The 12,042-nt window shown below is 39.3% G+C and overlaps 1 protein-coding gene across 1 annotated transcript in view; it reads right to left on the bottom strand.

The window, feature by feature from the left end:
- Window positions 1-900: 900 nt before the first annotated feature.
- GRAMD2B (GRAM domain containing 2B) overlaps window positions 901-12,042 on the bottom strand; it is a 33,711-nt gene continuing 22,569 nt past the window's right edge. The window contains exons 7-14 of the mRNA XM_082497781.1: window positions 11,298-11,369; window positions 11,101-11,181; window positions 10,288-10,399; window positions 8,427-8,549; window positions 8,154-8,241; window positions 7,609-7,710; window positions 5,710-5,803; window positions 901-2,061 (exon numbers count right to left, since the gene is read on the bottom strand). Coding sequence (XP_082353907.1) covers window positions 2,020-2,061; window positions 5,710-5,803; window positions 7,609-7,710; window positions 8,154-8,241; window positions 8,427-8,549; window positions 10,288-10,399; window positions 11,101-11,181; window positions 11,298-11,369 — 714 coding nt within the window. The 3' untranslated portion in view covers window positions 901-2,019. The remainder of the gene's footprint in view (window positions 2,062-5,709; window positions 5,804-7,608; window positions 7,711-8,153; window positions 8,242-8,426; window positions 8,550-10,287; window positions 10,400-11,100; window positions 11,182-11,297; window positions 11,370-12,042) is intronic.

The raw sequence follows: 12,042 nt of genomic DNA, 5'->3' as shown, positions 1-12,042 counted from the left end.
ATACCAAATATTCTCTCTCCCCTTCTTTCCCTATAGCAAAGCACATCCTTGCTGATGTAATAGGCTAACGCAGTTCAGCTGGTGAGCATAATGAAGTTTCACCTTTGATAAAAGTGACTTGTATCATCAATTTTTAAACCGTAAACAGAATTACGGTTATCAATGCAGAATTAAAGAGAGGGAAGTAGAGAAGGGAGAGAATGAGGTTGGAGTTCAAAACATTGCATAAGCTGTGTAACTGTGGAAAAAATAAGAAAGTAGGGAAACGGATGGAAAAAGAAGAAAAAAATAACTTATTTCAATTGTTTTCTTGTGAAAATAAGCTCTCATGAGATTATTGGAATTCTAAGGAAGGAAAAGCAGAAGCTGCAATAGGAAGAACAGTCAGATCTCACAGCTTTCTGACGGACCATGCTCACATGAATCTTGAGCCAGGCAGGCATGTTAGAGAGCCTCAACATTAAGCTTCCTCAACATTACAATACTCATCCAATATCCTTCAAGGAGGAATCACTTGAGAAAACTATCAAAGTTTCCTCCAAACTTTGGGGGCCAAATTTGCTCCTACGGTTCTGTTGCTGCAGTCTGGGAAGACCTTGAGTACAGCCGCATAAGAGGAAGCACATCAGCAGGATGCAGTTCCTAACCCTTTTGTGTTTGGTACAGGGTTTTGCACAAGCTTTATACTATGAGGTATGAGCATTCTCAGATCACGCGTATCATGTTTAACTAAAACTGGTGGATGGAATTGGGTTGATCCAAATTACAGTACCGAGTCACTTGTTTCAAAAAAGTTTATTTAAACAAAGTAGATACATTTCACAGAAATGGTTATAAAATGCATAGCATATTATAAACAATACTGTTACTTTACAGATACTAGTTGTTATTATCCTAAATATTGCATTTTAAAAACTAACCAGCCTGCTTGGTGAATCAGAAAGCTAAAATCCCCAGTTATCACATCTTAGGCACTGTGAAAAAAAAAAGAAGTATAATATAACAAAGTAGGTGTCCACTTTTTCATTCACTCTACTGACTGTTTGTATTGCTGCATCATTAATTCTCCAGTTCCTATTATGTGGAAAGATCCGGTCCCTGGAGTCACATACCGAGATTAGATTTCCACTGACTGGAGCACAAATTGCACTTGCTCAGCCAACCAAAACCCCGCGCAACTCCAAGGAAAGCTGACTGAGGGCCTTCACACTGATTAACTTAATAGACAGAGACTGTATGAGTGGACCAAAAATGTAGCAGTGTTTTCCAAGTTTTGCAGATGTGTCACACCCATACTGCTATTCATAAGCAACCTGATTGTAAGTTGGCAAGTCCATACATATTTCAAGCTTCACTTCAATAGAAACTGGATGTGCAGCAGAAACAGACCTTACCCTCAGTGGTGGTGCAGTGCCACAGAAAGTGGAATCGAGCCCTTTCACAGCACCTGAGAACTGAGCAGACCTTGAACATTCAGAATTTCACAGGAACAAATCCAGAGGTGTCTGTTTTCTGATCTTTGGGATGCCAGGGCACAACGAAGTAAAAACGAAGAGCACAGCACGGATCCATAACCGTAGCTGAGACAGACACCAGCTCATTCACACAACACTTCAGCACGAGTCATTGCTGAAATTCTTCCCATTTACACTTCCATGACAAAAGGCAGAAAGCAAATGCCGAGGTAAAAGGAGTTGAGCTAGTTTTGCACTGGTGTAAGCAAGTCTAGAATCAAGCAAGCTATAAAATCCATTAATTCACACACAACAGAGAAAGAAAAATCCCCTTATTTTCAAAACATATAGATACATGTAGATCAAAACATGTATGTTTTCAAAACATATAGATACATGCTCAAGAATAAACTGACTTTCTGCATTATGACATGAGCTTTACAGTAGTTCAAGCTTGGCTTAGACTGAAAACGAAGAAGCTTGAACTCTGGCCAGCAGAGTTCCTTTGGAACTGTTTGTCAAGAGAGAAGAATGAGGTCTGAAGCAGTCCAAGTATATCCACGTTTCATTCACCGTCTTCAAGTAGTTTTTGTAAGTTGTTCTGTATCTTAGAAAAAGAGAGAAAAAATAATTGGTGGGCAGGAAGTGTTATACTGCATTTAAAAAAAAATAATAAAATCAAGACATACTCTTTGATATACTCCCTGTGTGCATGTTAATTCTGTCACAACTATTCATACCAATGGTATTCATGTTAAATGCTTCCTGCACTAGAGTTAAAGGAAACATTTGGATATAGTCAGCCAGCAGCACACCTAGCTTTCATATTCTGAGTATCTCCTGCAATTTCCTCCTATAGACTTTCTCCTTCATTAGGTATGAGAAAGTAAGATAGAAAAAACCTAGAGCTAGAAAGAAAGGAACAAGAAACCCAGTTATTTTGAACTCAATCAAACCCCAATAAAAGCCTCAAACTTCGAAGTCGCAGCTCTTAGGTTTAAGTGGATAATTAAAATAGTTTTGTAACAGCTATAGCTACACAGCCGGCTACAACGTGTGGGCTAACCATCTTCTAACCATTAGCAGACATGTGCCATTTGGCAGATTCACTGTATCGATTATGGGTTATCTTCCCTTTGTTACACTGAAAGCAAAATCATCAAAGATGATTTGCGCAGACCTATTTTACACAGCCCATTTATACACCTTTCATCTCCTTGTTCTTAAAAGCAGAGAGGAGGGGAATATGGTAAGTCACATCCCCTGGCACACGTGTTCTGTCTTAATAACTAGCAGCCACTGACTACATAAGGTTTAGTCACACCTACTTGCAGACTTTAATTTGAGGAGCTATTGTACTTCCTGTTCAAGGATACCATTTATTAATCCTACCTCATGATTTCTAGCCCAGATGCACACATTTTTTGAGAGGGGCATTTTGGGGAAAGGAAAACAGTAAGAAGCACCTAATTTTGTAAGACTGATTTAACGCATACACAGGACTTTCCTTTTAACAAGCTACATTAGAGTAAGGGAGTGAGTAACATTAGGTGATGTTTTCCCTCCCCCAGTTTAACACTTTATCCTCTGATAGACATGGTGCATTTTAACAACCTGTTAAATCTGCTTAAATGCCAAAGCAAAATTCTGCTAAGCCATGGTAATTCCTTGGCTCCAAGTATGAAGTACATCTTGTAAAAATCATGAGGTCACACTGAAAAATTCACTGCAACATACTCTTGCACTGAACATTTTTTTACATGGAGAGTAATTTTTAGTTTTTAACCTAGATAATTTCTGTGCTCTAGTTTACAATGCTGTGGTCACACAGGAAGCGAGGGGAGAGACAACAAGTTGCACTGGGACTTTTATGCTACTTTTGCTGTTGCAGCCAGTTACTAGCACTTTTCACTAAGGCACATGAAACAGTTAAGCAACTGCAGTAACTTTGCTCAGAGAACATAAAGCTATTAGATTTTCTACCAGTTTTGCAGTACAAGAGTAGGGTCAAACATCCTGTTCTAACCACTGCCCATCTAGATTAGAGAGGACTGAGATGTGGCAACATGCAGCTATAGGCAACGTTCATTTAGCTTGTACGCACAGCAGTTGATTGTGCCTTGAGTATTTGGCAAATACAAGGTAAGACTTTAAGGGTCCAATCCTGTAGACGCTAATTGAAGAAAGCACATGACTTAAGATTCTAATTCAGGACAGAGGGTCACTTCTCTGGGAATAGCTGAATGATCCAGCCATCCAGCTGCCTTTTACTGTGTCTCCAAGCAGAGACTATATAAGGGAGTGGGAAAGTGCCTAGCCTTGCTGCAAAAGGCTGGCTGGCTTCCCACTGGAATGAAGTGAGGTCTCCCATGACCCATCTTGCCAGCCTGTCCCAGACAGCTGGAAAGCAATAACCTCTTAAGTGACCCAGTTTGGATAAAGATTGTATTTGGTAATCATCTAGTAAGCATTTTCCCCTTGTATTCATATTGTTATTACCCAGAGCATACAGAAGGGTTATGCCAGCAATATTACTCTAGAATTCCACAGCTAAGGGGGTGGTGATGTGAGGGGAAGAAACCTCTTTTTGGCAGTCTTTGTAAAACCTATGCCATACAGGTAAACAGCGATATTATGTGATCCTAGCTTTATGCTATTTGAGAAAGTTAGTTTGGGAAAAAATGGTGTTGAAAGACCTTGGCATGCACTCAGTTTTAGAAACAGAGGCAAAAATATCCTATGTGACTTAAGTACATAGGAATTCAAGTAACTTTTGGTTTTGCTCCACTAAGACTTTTTTCCATGCTTGGCCAGTGTATGTGTTCCATTTCATTCACCTGCAGCGGGCGCAGCTGACAAGTTTGGGGGCAGGACAGGGGAGGTGCAGGGGCATCTGCTGTGCAAAGAGGCCAGGGGCTGCCCCATGCCAGACAAAGCTCTTCCAGCAGCCTCAAATGGACACACAACAGGGCACAGCTGAGCCCCTCAGCCAAAATGGTGGTGGAGCCTCTAGGAAAGAGTATTTAAGAGAGGGGAAAAACACCAAACAGAGAGAGGAGGAGAGTAAGAGGGTGAGAAACAGTGGAAGAAACACCAAGGTCTGAGAATGAGAAGGAGAAGGAGGAGGAGGAGGTGCTCCATGGTAGAGAAGGTGTCCATGCTGCAGCCCATGGGGAACCCACGCCAGAGCAGGTGGTTATTTCCCTGAGGAACTGGAGCCCTTGGAGGAGCCCACGCTGCAGCAAGGGGAAAACGGGGGAAGAAAGGAGTAGCAGAGAAAAAAATTACTATGTACTGACTGAAACTCTCCATCAGCCCCACTTGGGGGGCTGGGAGTTGGGTGAAGAGTTGGGAGCGAAGAAGTGAAGTTGAGCCTGTGACAGGGGAGAGGAAAGGTGTTGTTCTATCACTTATCTTTCTTTGTCACTATGCAAATCGGTTTTAACTGGCACTATCTTAAATTGATTTTCCCCAAGTTGGTTCTGTTTTGCCTGCAATGGTAACTGGTATGCAATCTCCCTGCCTTTATCCTGACTGACGAGCTTTCCCCTCCTGTTTTCTCCTCCTGCCCTGCTAGGAAGGGGGAGTCAGAGAGCAGCTGGGTGGGTGTCTGACTGCTGGCCTAGGTTAGCCCACCACAACATCTAAAGTGGAAATAAGGTCTGCATACCCACTCTTGTTTTGCATAGGTTTCCAATTTAAGTCAGCAAGCACATTTAGTTTTGCAGTTAGAGAATGGTAAAAAGTAAAGGTCAAGTATACGGAATTATACAACTGGGCAGCAGCATTTGTTTTACTAAAGTGAAACAGGCAGATTCCAGCCACTTCATATGAAGAGGCTGACTCCATATGAAAGTCAGCATTGTTTTTCTTAATCGAAAAACCAAAACTCAAACAAAAGCCCCAGACAGAAAAGTTCATCAAACAGTAATAAAGGTTAAATTCAGAATCCTTAGCCTTGATGGACAAAAAAAAAATATTTGAGATCATTACATGCTATAATCATTCCTGAAGTGTCCTGTGTATTAGTATTCCTGGCTGTGAGCATCAGCTTAAGGCAAAACATTTACACCAACCAATGCTTGTGCTTGGGCTAATTTATAGTCCACAATCTAGTCCTTTGTCTAGCAAAATCATGCCAGCTTCTGGTATCAAATCTGGGGGTAACTTGGCACTTTTCAAAATCACAGACTACAGATATTCAGCAAGAACATGATTAGTGTATCAGCATTTGTATTATATCATAGGAAGTTACCTTTTCCAGTTTTATAAGATTAGCAGTTAACTCATCACAAAGGGCATCAGCATTAATTTGCAGATGCGATCCCAAACCTTGGCGCACTGGATGTCTGTCAAACAGAACGAAGAAGTTAAATGTGACAGAAGCGAAAAAGGCGAAAACAGAACTGAGAGATACATGTAGATGGGCATACAGTGGTGACATTGTGAACCGTACTTGTTTACAGAAACAAAAGCCTAAGTCACTTCTGCACTCTTGACTACATTCTTTATGTGTTCTCATTCTCCAGCAGTTGGATGGAAAACTTTACAGCTATTTACACTGGAAATAAGTTTAAAAGTTGCGTAAGTTCTATGTCCTGTGACTTGGAGAAAATCAAGAAGTCCAACCCCTTGACGCTGTAGAAGCACTACATCATCCTGTATCTTGTACTGTTTGGGATCAGAACAACAGAAAACAGGACTTTCTCGTGTAAGAGTCCTTTAGAAGAGGGACACAGCGGCCTGCTAATAAAAACATGCCAAACTTGGGAAAATGGCTTTTGACAATGTGTACTACTAGAGGCAGATTTACCCCCTCCTTGCATTACTGGCAAAATATAAATGCAAGCTTGTTTAAGATATAGAACCATTTTCTTCCTATTCCATTTTTACCAAGAATCTAGCTCTGTCTTCTGACAGATGCATACAAGTCCTACTGTTTTCCACAGAAGACAGCTGAGAGCAGTTGGATCCTAAGCAGCACAGTCATTGTTCAATATGACCACAAGTGCATTGTCAGAGTGACCTGTTTGTCATGAATGGATCATCAAAGAAAGCTGAGTTAACAAGCACACTTATTCAAGAGCTTGCTACAGGTTTGAAACACTTTGCAGACAGTTCCACCCAGCCTAGGTACAGCTCTGTCTTGAACCATATTTTCCCCGTCTGTTTTTCAGGTGGTGCTTCTCCAGCTGTCAGCAATCCCACTCATGCATGTTTATGGCTGCTGGTTTTGCACTAAGATTTACAAATTACTTTTGAAGCCATGTTTTTCAGAGCAGCTCAGAAAAAAAAATCAGTTATAAGAAGGGGAGGAGTTAATGCAAAATTTAATGCTGAATAAACTGTTTAGTACTCTTGGCAGTATCCAGTTAACTGCCTTCTGTCCTAAGAGAGGAACAGGAAGCTGATATAACTAACAGTGGCTTACTGCTGTGGTGTAAGCCCCTGCACTGCCTCTCCATTTGATTGTTGCATATTTCCTATCCATGCAAAACAGAGATTAAAAAAAAAAAAAAAAAATGCAGGGCCAGATGGCATCCACCACTCCAGCTACAGAATTGGAACTATCGAGGGAACTATGGCTTCTTTCCTTATTTCCTCTTCAAATACACAAAGAACTTTTCCTTGGTGCGTCTAGATTTTTTTGTGTGTTTTGTTTTGGTTTTGTGGCATGTTGTTTTTGTTTTTAATTTTTTTTTTTCATTTTAGAAAGACAGGATATCGGTTTCTAAAGAAAATGATAGGCAGCCCAAAGCTTTAGAAAACATACAATCAAGTCAGATGTATTAGCCCAAAGATTACAAAGTACCTTCTGTCATCTTAGGCTAATCCAATGACATTAAGACTGAAGACAGAAGTTATACCTTTTCCATAGTATCATTGCTTTTGAAACGAACTGCTCACTTCAGCAGTTTACACTGAAGTTACAGCTATCCGAAACACTCTCAAGGCAGTAATACGTGATATATCACATTTGTACTACAAGTCTTAAACAGAAGGCTGTGAGATGAGCCTAGCACAGATATAAGAACAACAGAACACTGTACTGCCCTTGTGGGACTTCAGTATCACAGTGGTTTCTAAGAAAACAGATGACTATCACAGATACTGGAAAAAGATTTCAAAGCCCCAGAATTTTACAGTGTCTTACTCCTTTATATGTGACTCAAATGATGTGATGGAAATAAGGCGTTCCTCCAGGACACTGATTTTATATCTCATGTAGAAGGTAGAAAATATTAATACACAAACACTGTAAGAGAGAAAAATAAGGCACATCAGTTAATGGAAACTTTAGAGGTACTTGACAAATTTAATGTTAAAAGCCATTTAAATTGTTACTTATATATGTTGAATAATAGAAGTATCATTCTTAGAAACGCCTCAGGAATACCCATTAGTGGCATTCAGACAGTTATGAAAATCTCAGCCTTGAGTATGGCTTTGCTAAATGACATGTAAAATGAACTTGCAAGTAGTTAAACTCTTAATATTTCCTGAACCAAAATACTCTTTGCTTTTAAAAGCAAAAGGCCTGTTAAGTAAGCTTGCCCTGGTATTTCTTCTTCTGAAAAGTATAAAGGCCACAATTCCCAATAGTTTCCTTTTTTCAAGTGAATCTTAGATTGTATTAATATATGTAAATGTAAGAAAATCCTAGTATTTTGACAATCTTGGTATTAATTGCTGACTTACAGAAATGCATAGAATATAAGTACATGGTTCAGAGACAGGAGCTTTTGGGACTTCACTTTGTGGAAGAACCTGAAGGCTTCAGAATGGCCTGCCAGAAAAAGAATAAGTGTTACTTTGACCAAAGCAGACCACAGCATACAAACGGTGTTTTGAAGCATGCAACAGATAATATAAATACAGGGATAAACAAGAAAGATCTTCCAAATTATGTGAACTGACATAACTATGCAAACTTAACTTACTCCATCTGAAGATCTGCCCTTGACTCCTTACCATTTAGAGGAATGTTTCGGGCTTTTCCATCAGGTCCACGTTTACTGTGTGCATCTGAACGGACAGACTTTGCCTCAGCCTTGGAAACTTTCAAGTGAGTCTGTGTCTCAACGACATGATAATCTGTCAAAAGTAAGATTTGTAATAAAGCTGAAATATGAAGTCAAAGGAAGTTGTTGGTAGCTTAAATTAGTCAAGGAGTAGGGGAAGAGGAGGATTTTAAAAGGTGCATTTCTGGACTGGGATAGAAAGCACCAGTTGGTTTAGTAGCCTTGAAGAGTTTCCATAGTAATTCCACATCATCATGAAATATAAAGAAGCACTTGGACTGGAAGAGGATGATGTATACTACACTTATATTTCCAGATCCTTTGAAAGATGGCAACCTATGACAACTTTGAAGGTTATCACTGGATTTCCAGTCAGAAGATTATACAGACACAAAATTCATCTCTCAAAAGGACTGAATATGCTAGATTAATGATTCCAGATGACTTTAACAGCAATATCAAATGGAGATATTGCATTATTACTTTAAAAAGAAGATTATAGCTCCTTTCCCTGACTGTTTTTTAAATGCAGACGATATCTTGAAAGACATGGGACAGAAAAGCCCAGTCACGCTCAGTTTTGTTCATGTCTTACTTGCACACCCTGGACTGCTCTAATGACGCACAAGAAACAAAATCACAAGTGACAGATGTGTTCACCCCCATCCCTCAATTCCTTTTCCTAGGGTGATTCTTTAACTGGATATTGGTTTTTTACTTGTGGAAAAGGAAAACTGAAAGGTTTGAAGTAGCTATTAGCTGTAAGGAAGTAAGACAGTTAAATCATTATTCAGAAGCATTCATGTGGCAGGTGATGACACCACAATTTAGTTACTGCTTCACAGAAACCACCAAACAATTAAAAATACACACACAGTAAATACCAAAGACCAATGAAAGGAAATAGCCCAGATCATACCAGTGAACAAAGGACACACAGGAAAAGAGAAGACTCAATTAAAACTAACGCAACAGAAAACTGCTATTAAAAATGATAGTATTTAATTTAAAAGTAATGGTAAAAGTTTCTTATTGCACAAATTCTTTTATAGACAAGATGTTATGCTGTTACTACTTCAGGTTCCAACACATTAATATGTTAATATATATTAATTGTACAGCAAAATAATACCCTAGGTTTTGCTAAGAACATTCAGCATGTGTTACATAAAACAAGTTCTATTGTACTTATGAACTTATATGCAGCGAGTTTCTACACAGCATTCTTGCTAATTAGGTGAAGAACTTGAGGCATATAAGAACACAAACAGCAGTGTTAAGAACAAACAACTTTGGACAGTATATTCAAGGGTCTTAACTGCAAAGAATAAAAAAAGGGTTTAAAAAACAAACTCACAAAAACAGATGTCAAAAATAACTTTTCTTTATGAACAAAAGCCATCACAGTAAAGAATGTTATTTATATAGAGTAGAAGAACTTACACTGTGACTTGAACTACTTTTAAAAACTTTGTTTTTCTTTTTTTTTTTTTTAAAGGAGGAGACCATCCTGCATTGTGTCTCTGTAGCATAACTGATGGGGCATGTGGGGAGCAGATGGTATGTGGACAAGCAACTGGAGGCAGTAGTGACAAATCAGATCTGCTGCTGACCAAGTCATTGTCTGAGTCTGGATTTCAAAGGGCTATAATAATCGAAATGCAGCTATTGTGGCTTCCAGCAAGACCTTAAAAAACATGTAATTCTCCAGGATTGTGGAGAATGTAGATTCCACATCAGGAGAGGATTACAGAAGCAAAACTGAGAGCTAAACCATTCCCATTTTCTTGGGGCCCCACAATCCTACTCACCTTGGAAGCATTCCAGCTCTGGGGTCTGTGAGCCTGTGCTGCTGGACTCTTCCATCTCTTGTCTCCGCTGCTGCACTATTCCATCCAGATCAGAATAGTCTTCATTGAAATCCTGACAGGGAGAAAGAGTCACAAGAAAACTCATCCCTATTCTAAATCTAAACAACCTTATTTCCTCTGACTTCCCTTGAGAAACCAAACCAACAATTACAGATTTAAAACTATTTAACCAGGAACAATCTCTGATATCAAGATGTTGAGATCAAGTTAGCAAAATAAGCCCCGTATGATCACCAGAATTCAAGCCTCATCCTCCGCCTTTCTTTAAGTGAAGAGATTAAGTCTGTGTGCAAAGTAAAGACTGTTAAGTTAGACAAACTAAGAAGTCCAGGACAGGCATTACTAGAATTAAGACTGGTCATCACGTGTGGCTACACAGGTCTTTCAAATGTCTGAACTGGTTCACAGATGAAGGATTGCAACTAGAAACACTTCAAGAACTGCTCATGGCAGAGGAAGAAGCAACTTTAAGTCAGTACAGAGTGCTGTGAAACCTGACTGCTAAAGAGAGATACACAGAGCATACAGAGTTTGGAATATATCCAAAGCATACACATGTATATATATTGCATGTGATCAGATCAAATTACACTTATGCCAATCACTCCCGCTGCTTTGTATTGTTAAAAAACTCATGGAAGTTTTAGAAACAGATGTAATGATTTCCTTCAGTTTCTTTTCTTCAGACATTCTAAGTAGTACTTGCAATGAAAGGTGACATGCAACAAAAGAACGATGATCTAAGCCACTTACCAAAGGCAGAGCTGAAGGACGATCAGCCCTGAAGCTGTTTTCTGCAGAAGAGGGATTTGGACTGTTGCCCATGCTTGTATCCTGAAAAAAGAAACATTAAGAAGGAACACACTCAGAAACTACCTAGCATTTAAAAGCAAATAAACAGTAACAATGAACACAAAACTACATACATCTTCACTCCCATTAGAACTCACCTCAAGATGTCTACAGAGAGATTTTAATAGCTTGTAGGTGGTATCTCTGGAGAGTAAGGAGACAAACATGTACTGAAAAACAAAAGTTCCCAAACTGTTTGAGAAAAGGCATACAGTACAAGCTTCCTTTTATGTAAATAAAGCTGATAGGTGTTTTGCTGATGAAGTAACTCTTTTCAAGTACTTCTGTATAGCACGAAAAACCTCCACTCTACGCCTATGACCTCAGATTAATCACAAGGAACACAGAATAGGCATGTAGATGTTACCACGTTCTGCTACAGGACCGAGAGCATAGTCCAGATCTGCTCTTTTTTTAAAAAGACTTTGCATACCATGTTTTATGTATTGTTTTATTTATGTGTAAAACACAACAAAACAAACCCAACAAAAAAAAAACCAACTTTTTTTTTGTACAGTCTCCTGCATCCACCAAACTGGTTGTTTCTAAAGCTGTTCTTAGGATAATCACATTTTCTACCGATTGATGCAATTGCTATTCCTGAGTATCACTGTAGGCAACTCTATTTTGTGTATCTAATGTATTACTGGTCAGGTAAAAGACCCAAGTCAATGAAAGCACACTGTCAGAGCTGCCAACAAGGCAGGTAACCCTCTGTGAATGCACTTCCTGACCCAGGTGTTTCAGTTCCTCCAGTGCTACTACACAGCAGTCCTGGAGAATGGGCAATGACAGATTACAGAGAGCAGGTGGCAACCAGAGATTCCATTTCTTATTTTCTCA

Source organism: Vanellus vanellus, assembly GCF_965231255.1.
Source record: "Vanellus vanellus genome assembly, chromosome: Z".
Taxonomy (NCBI): domain Eukaryota; kingdom Metazoa; phylum Chordata; class Aves; order Charadriiformes; family Charadriidae; genus Vanellus; species Vanellus vanellus.
The sequence above is the reverse complement of the archived record's forward strand: the minus strand, read 5'-3'. Positions and strand labels throughout refer to the sequence as shown.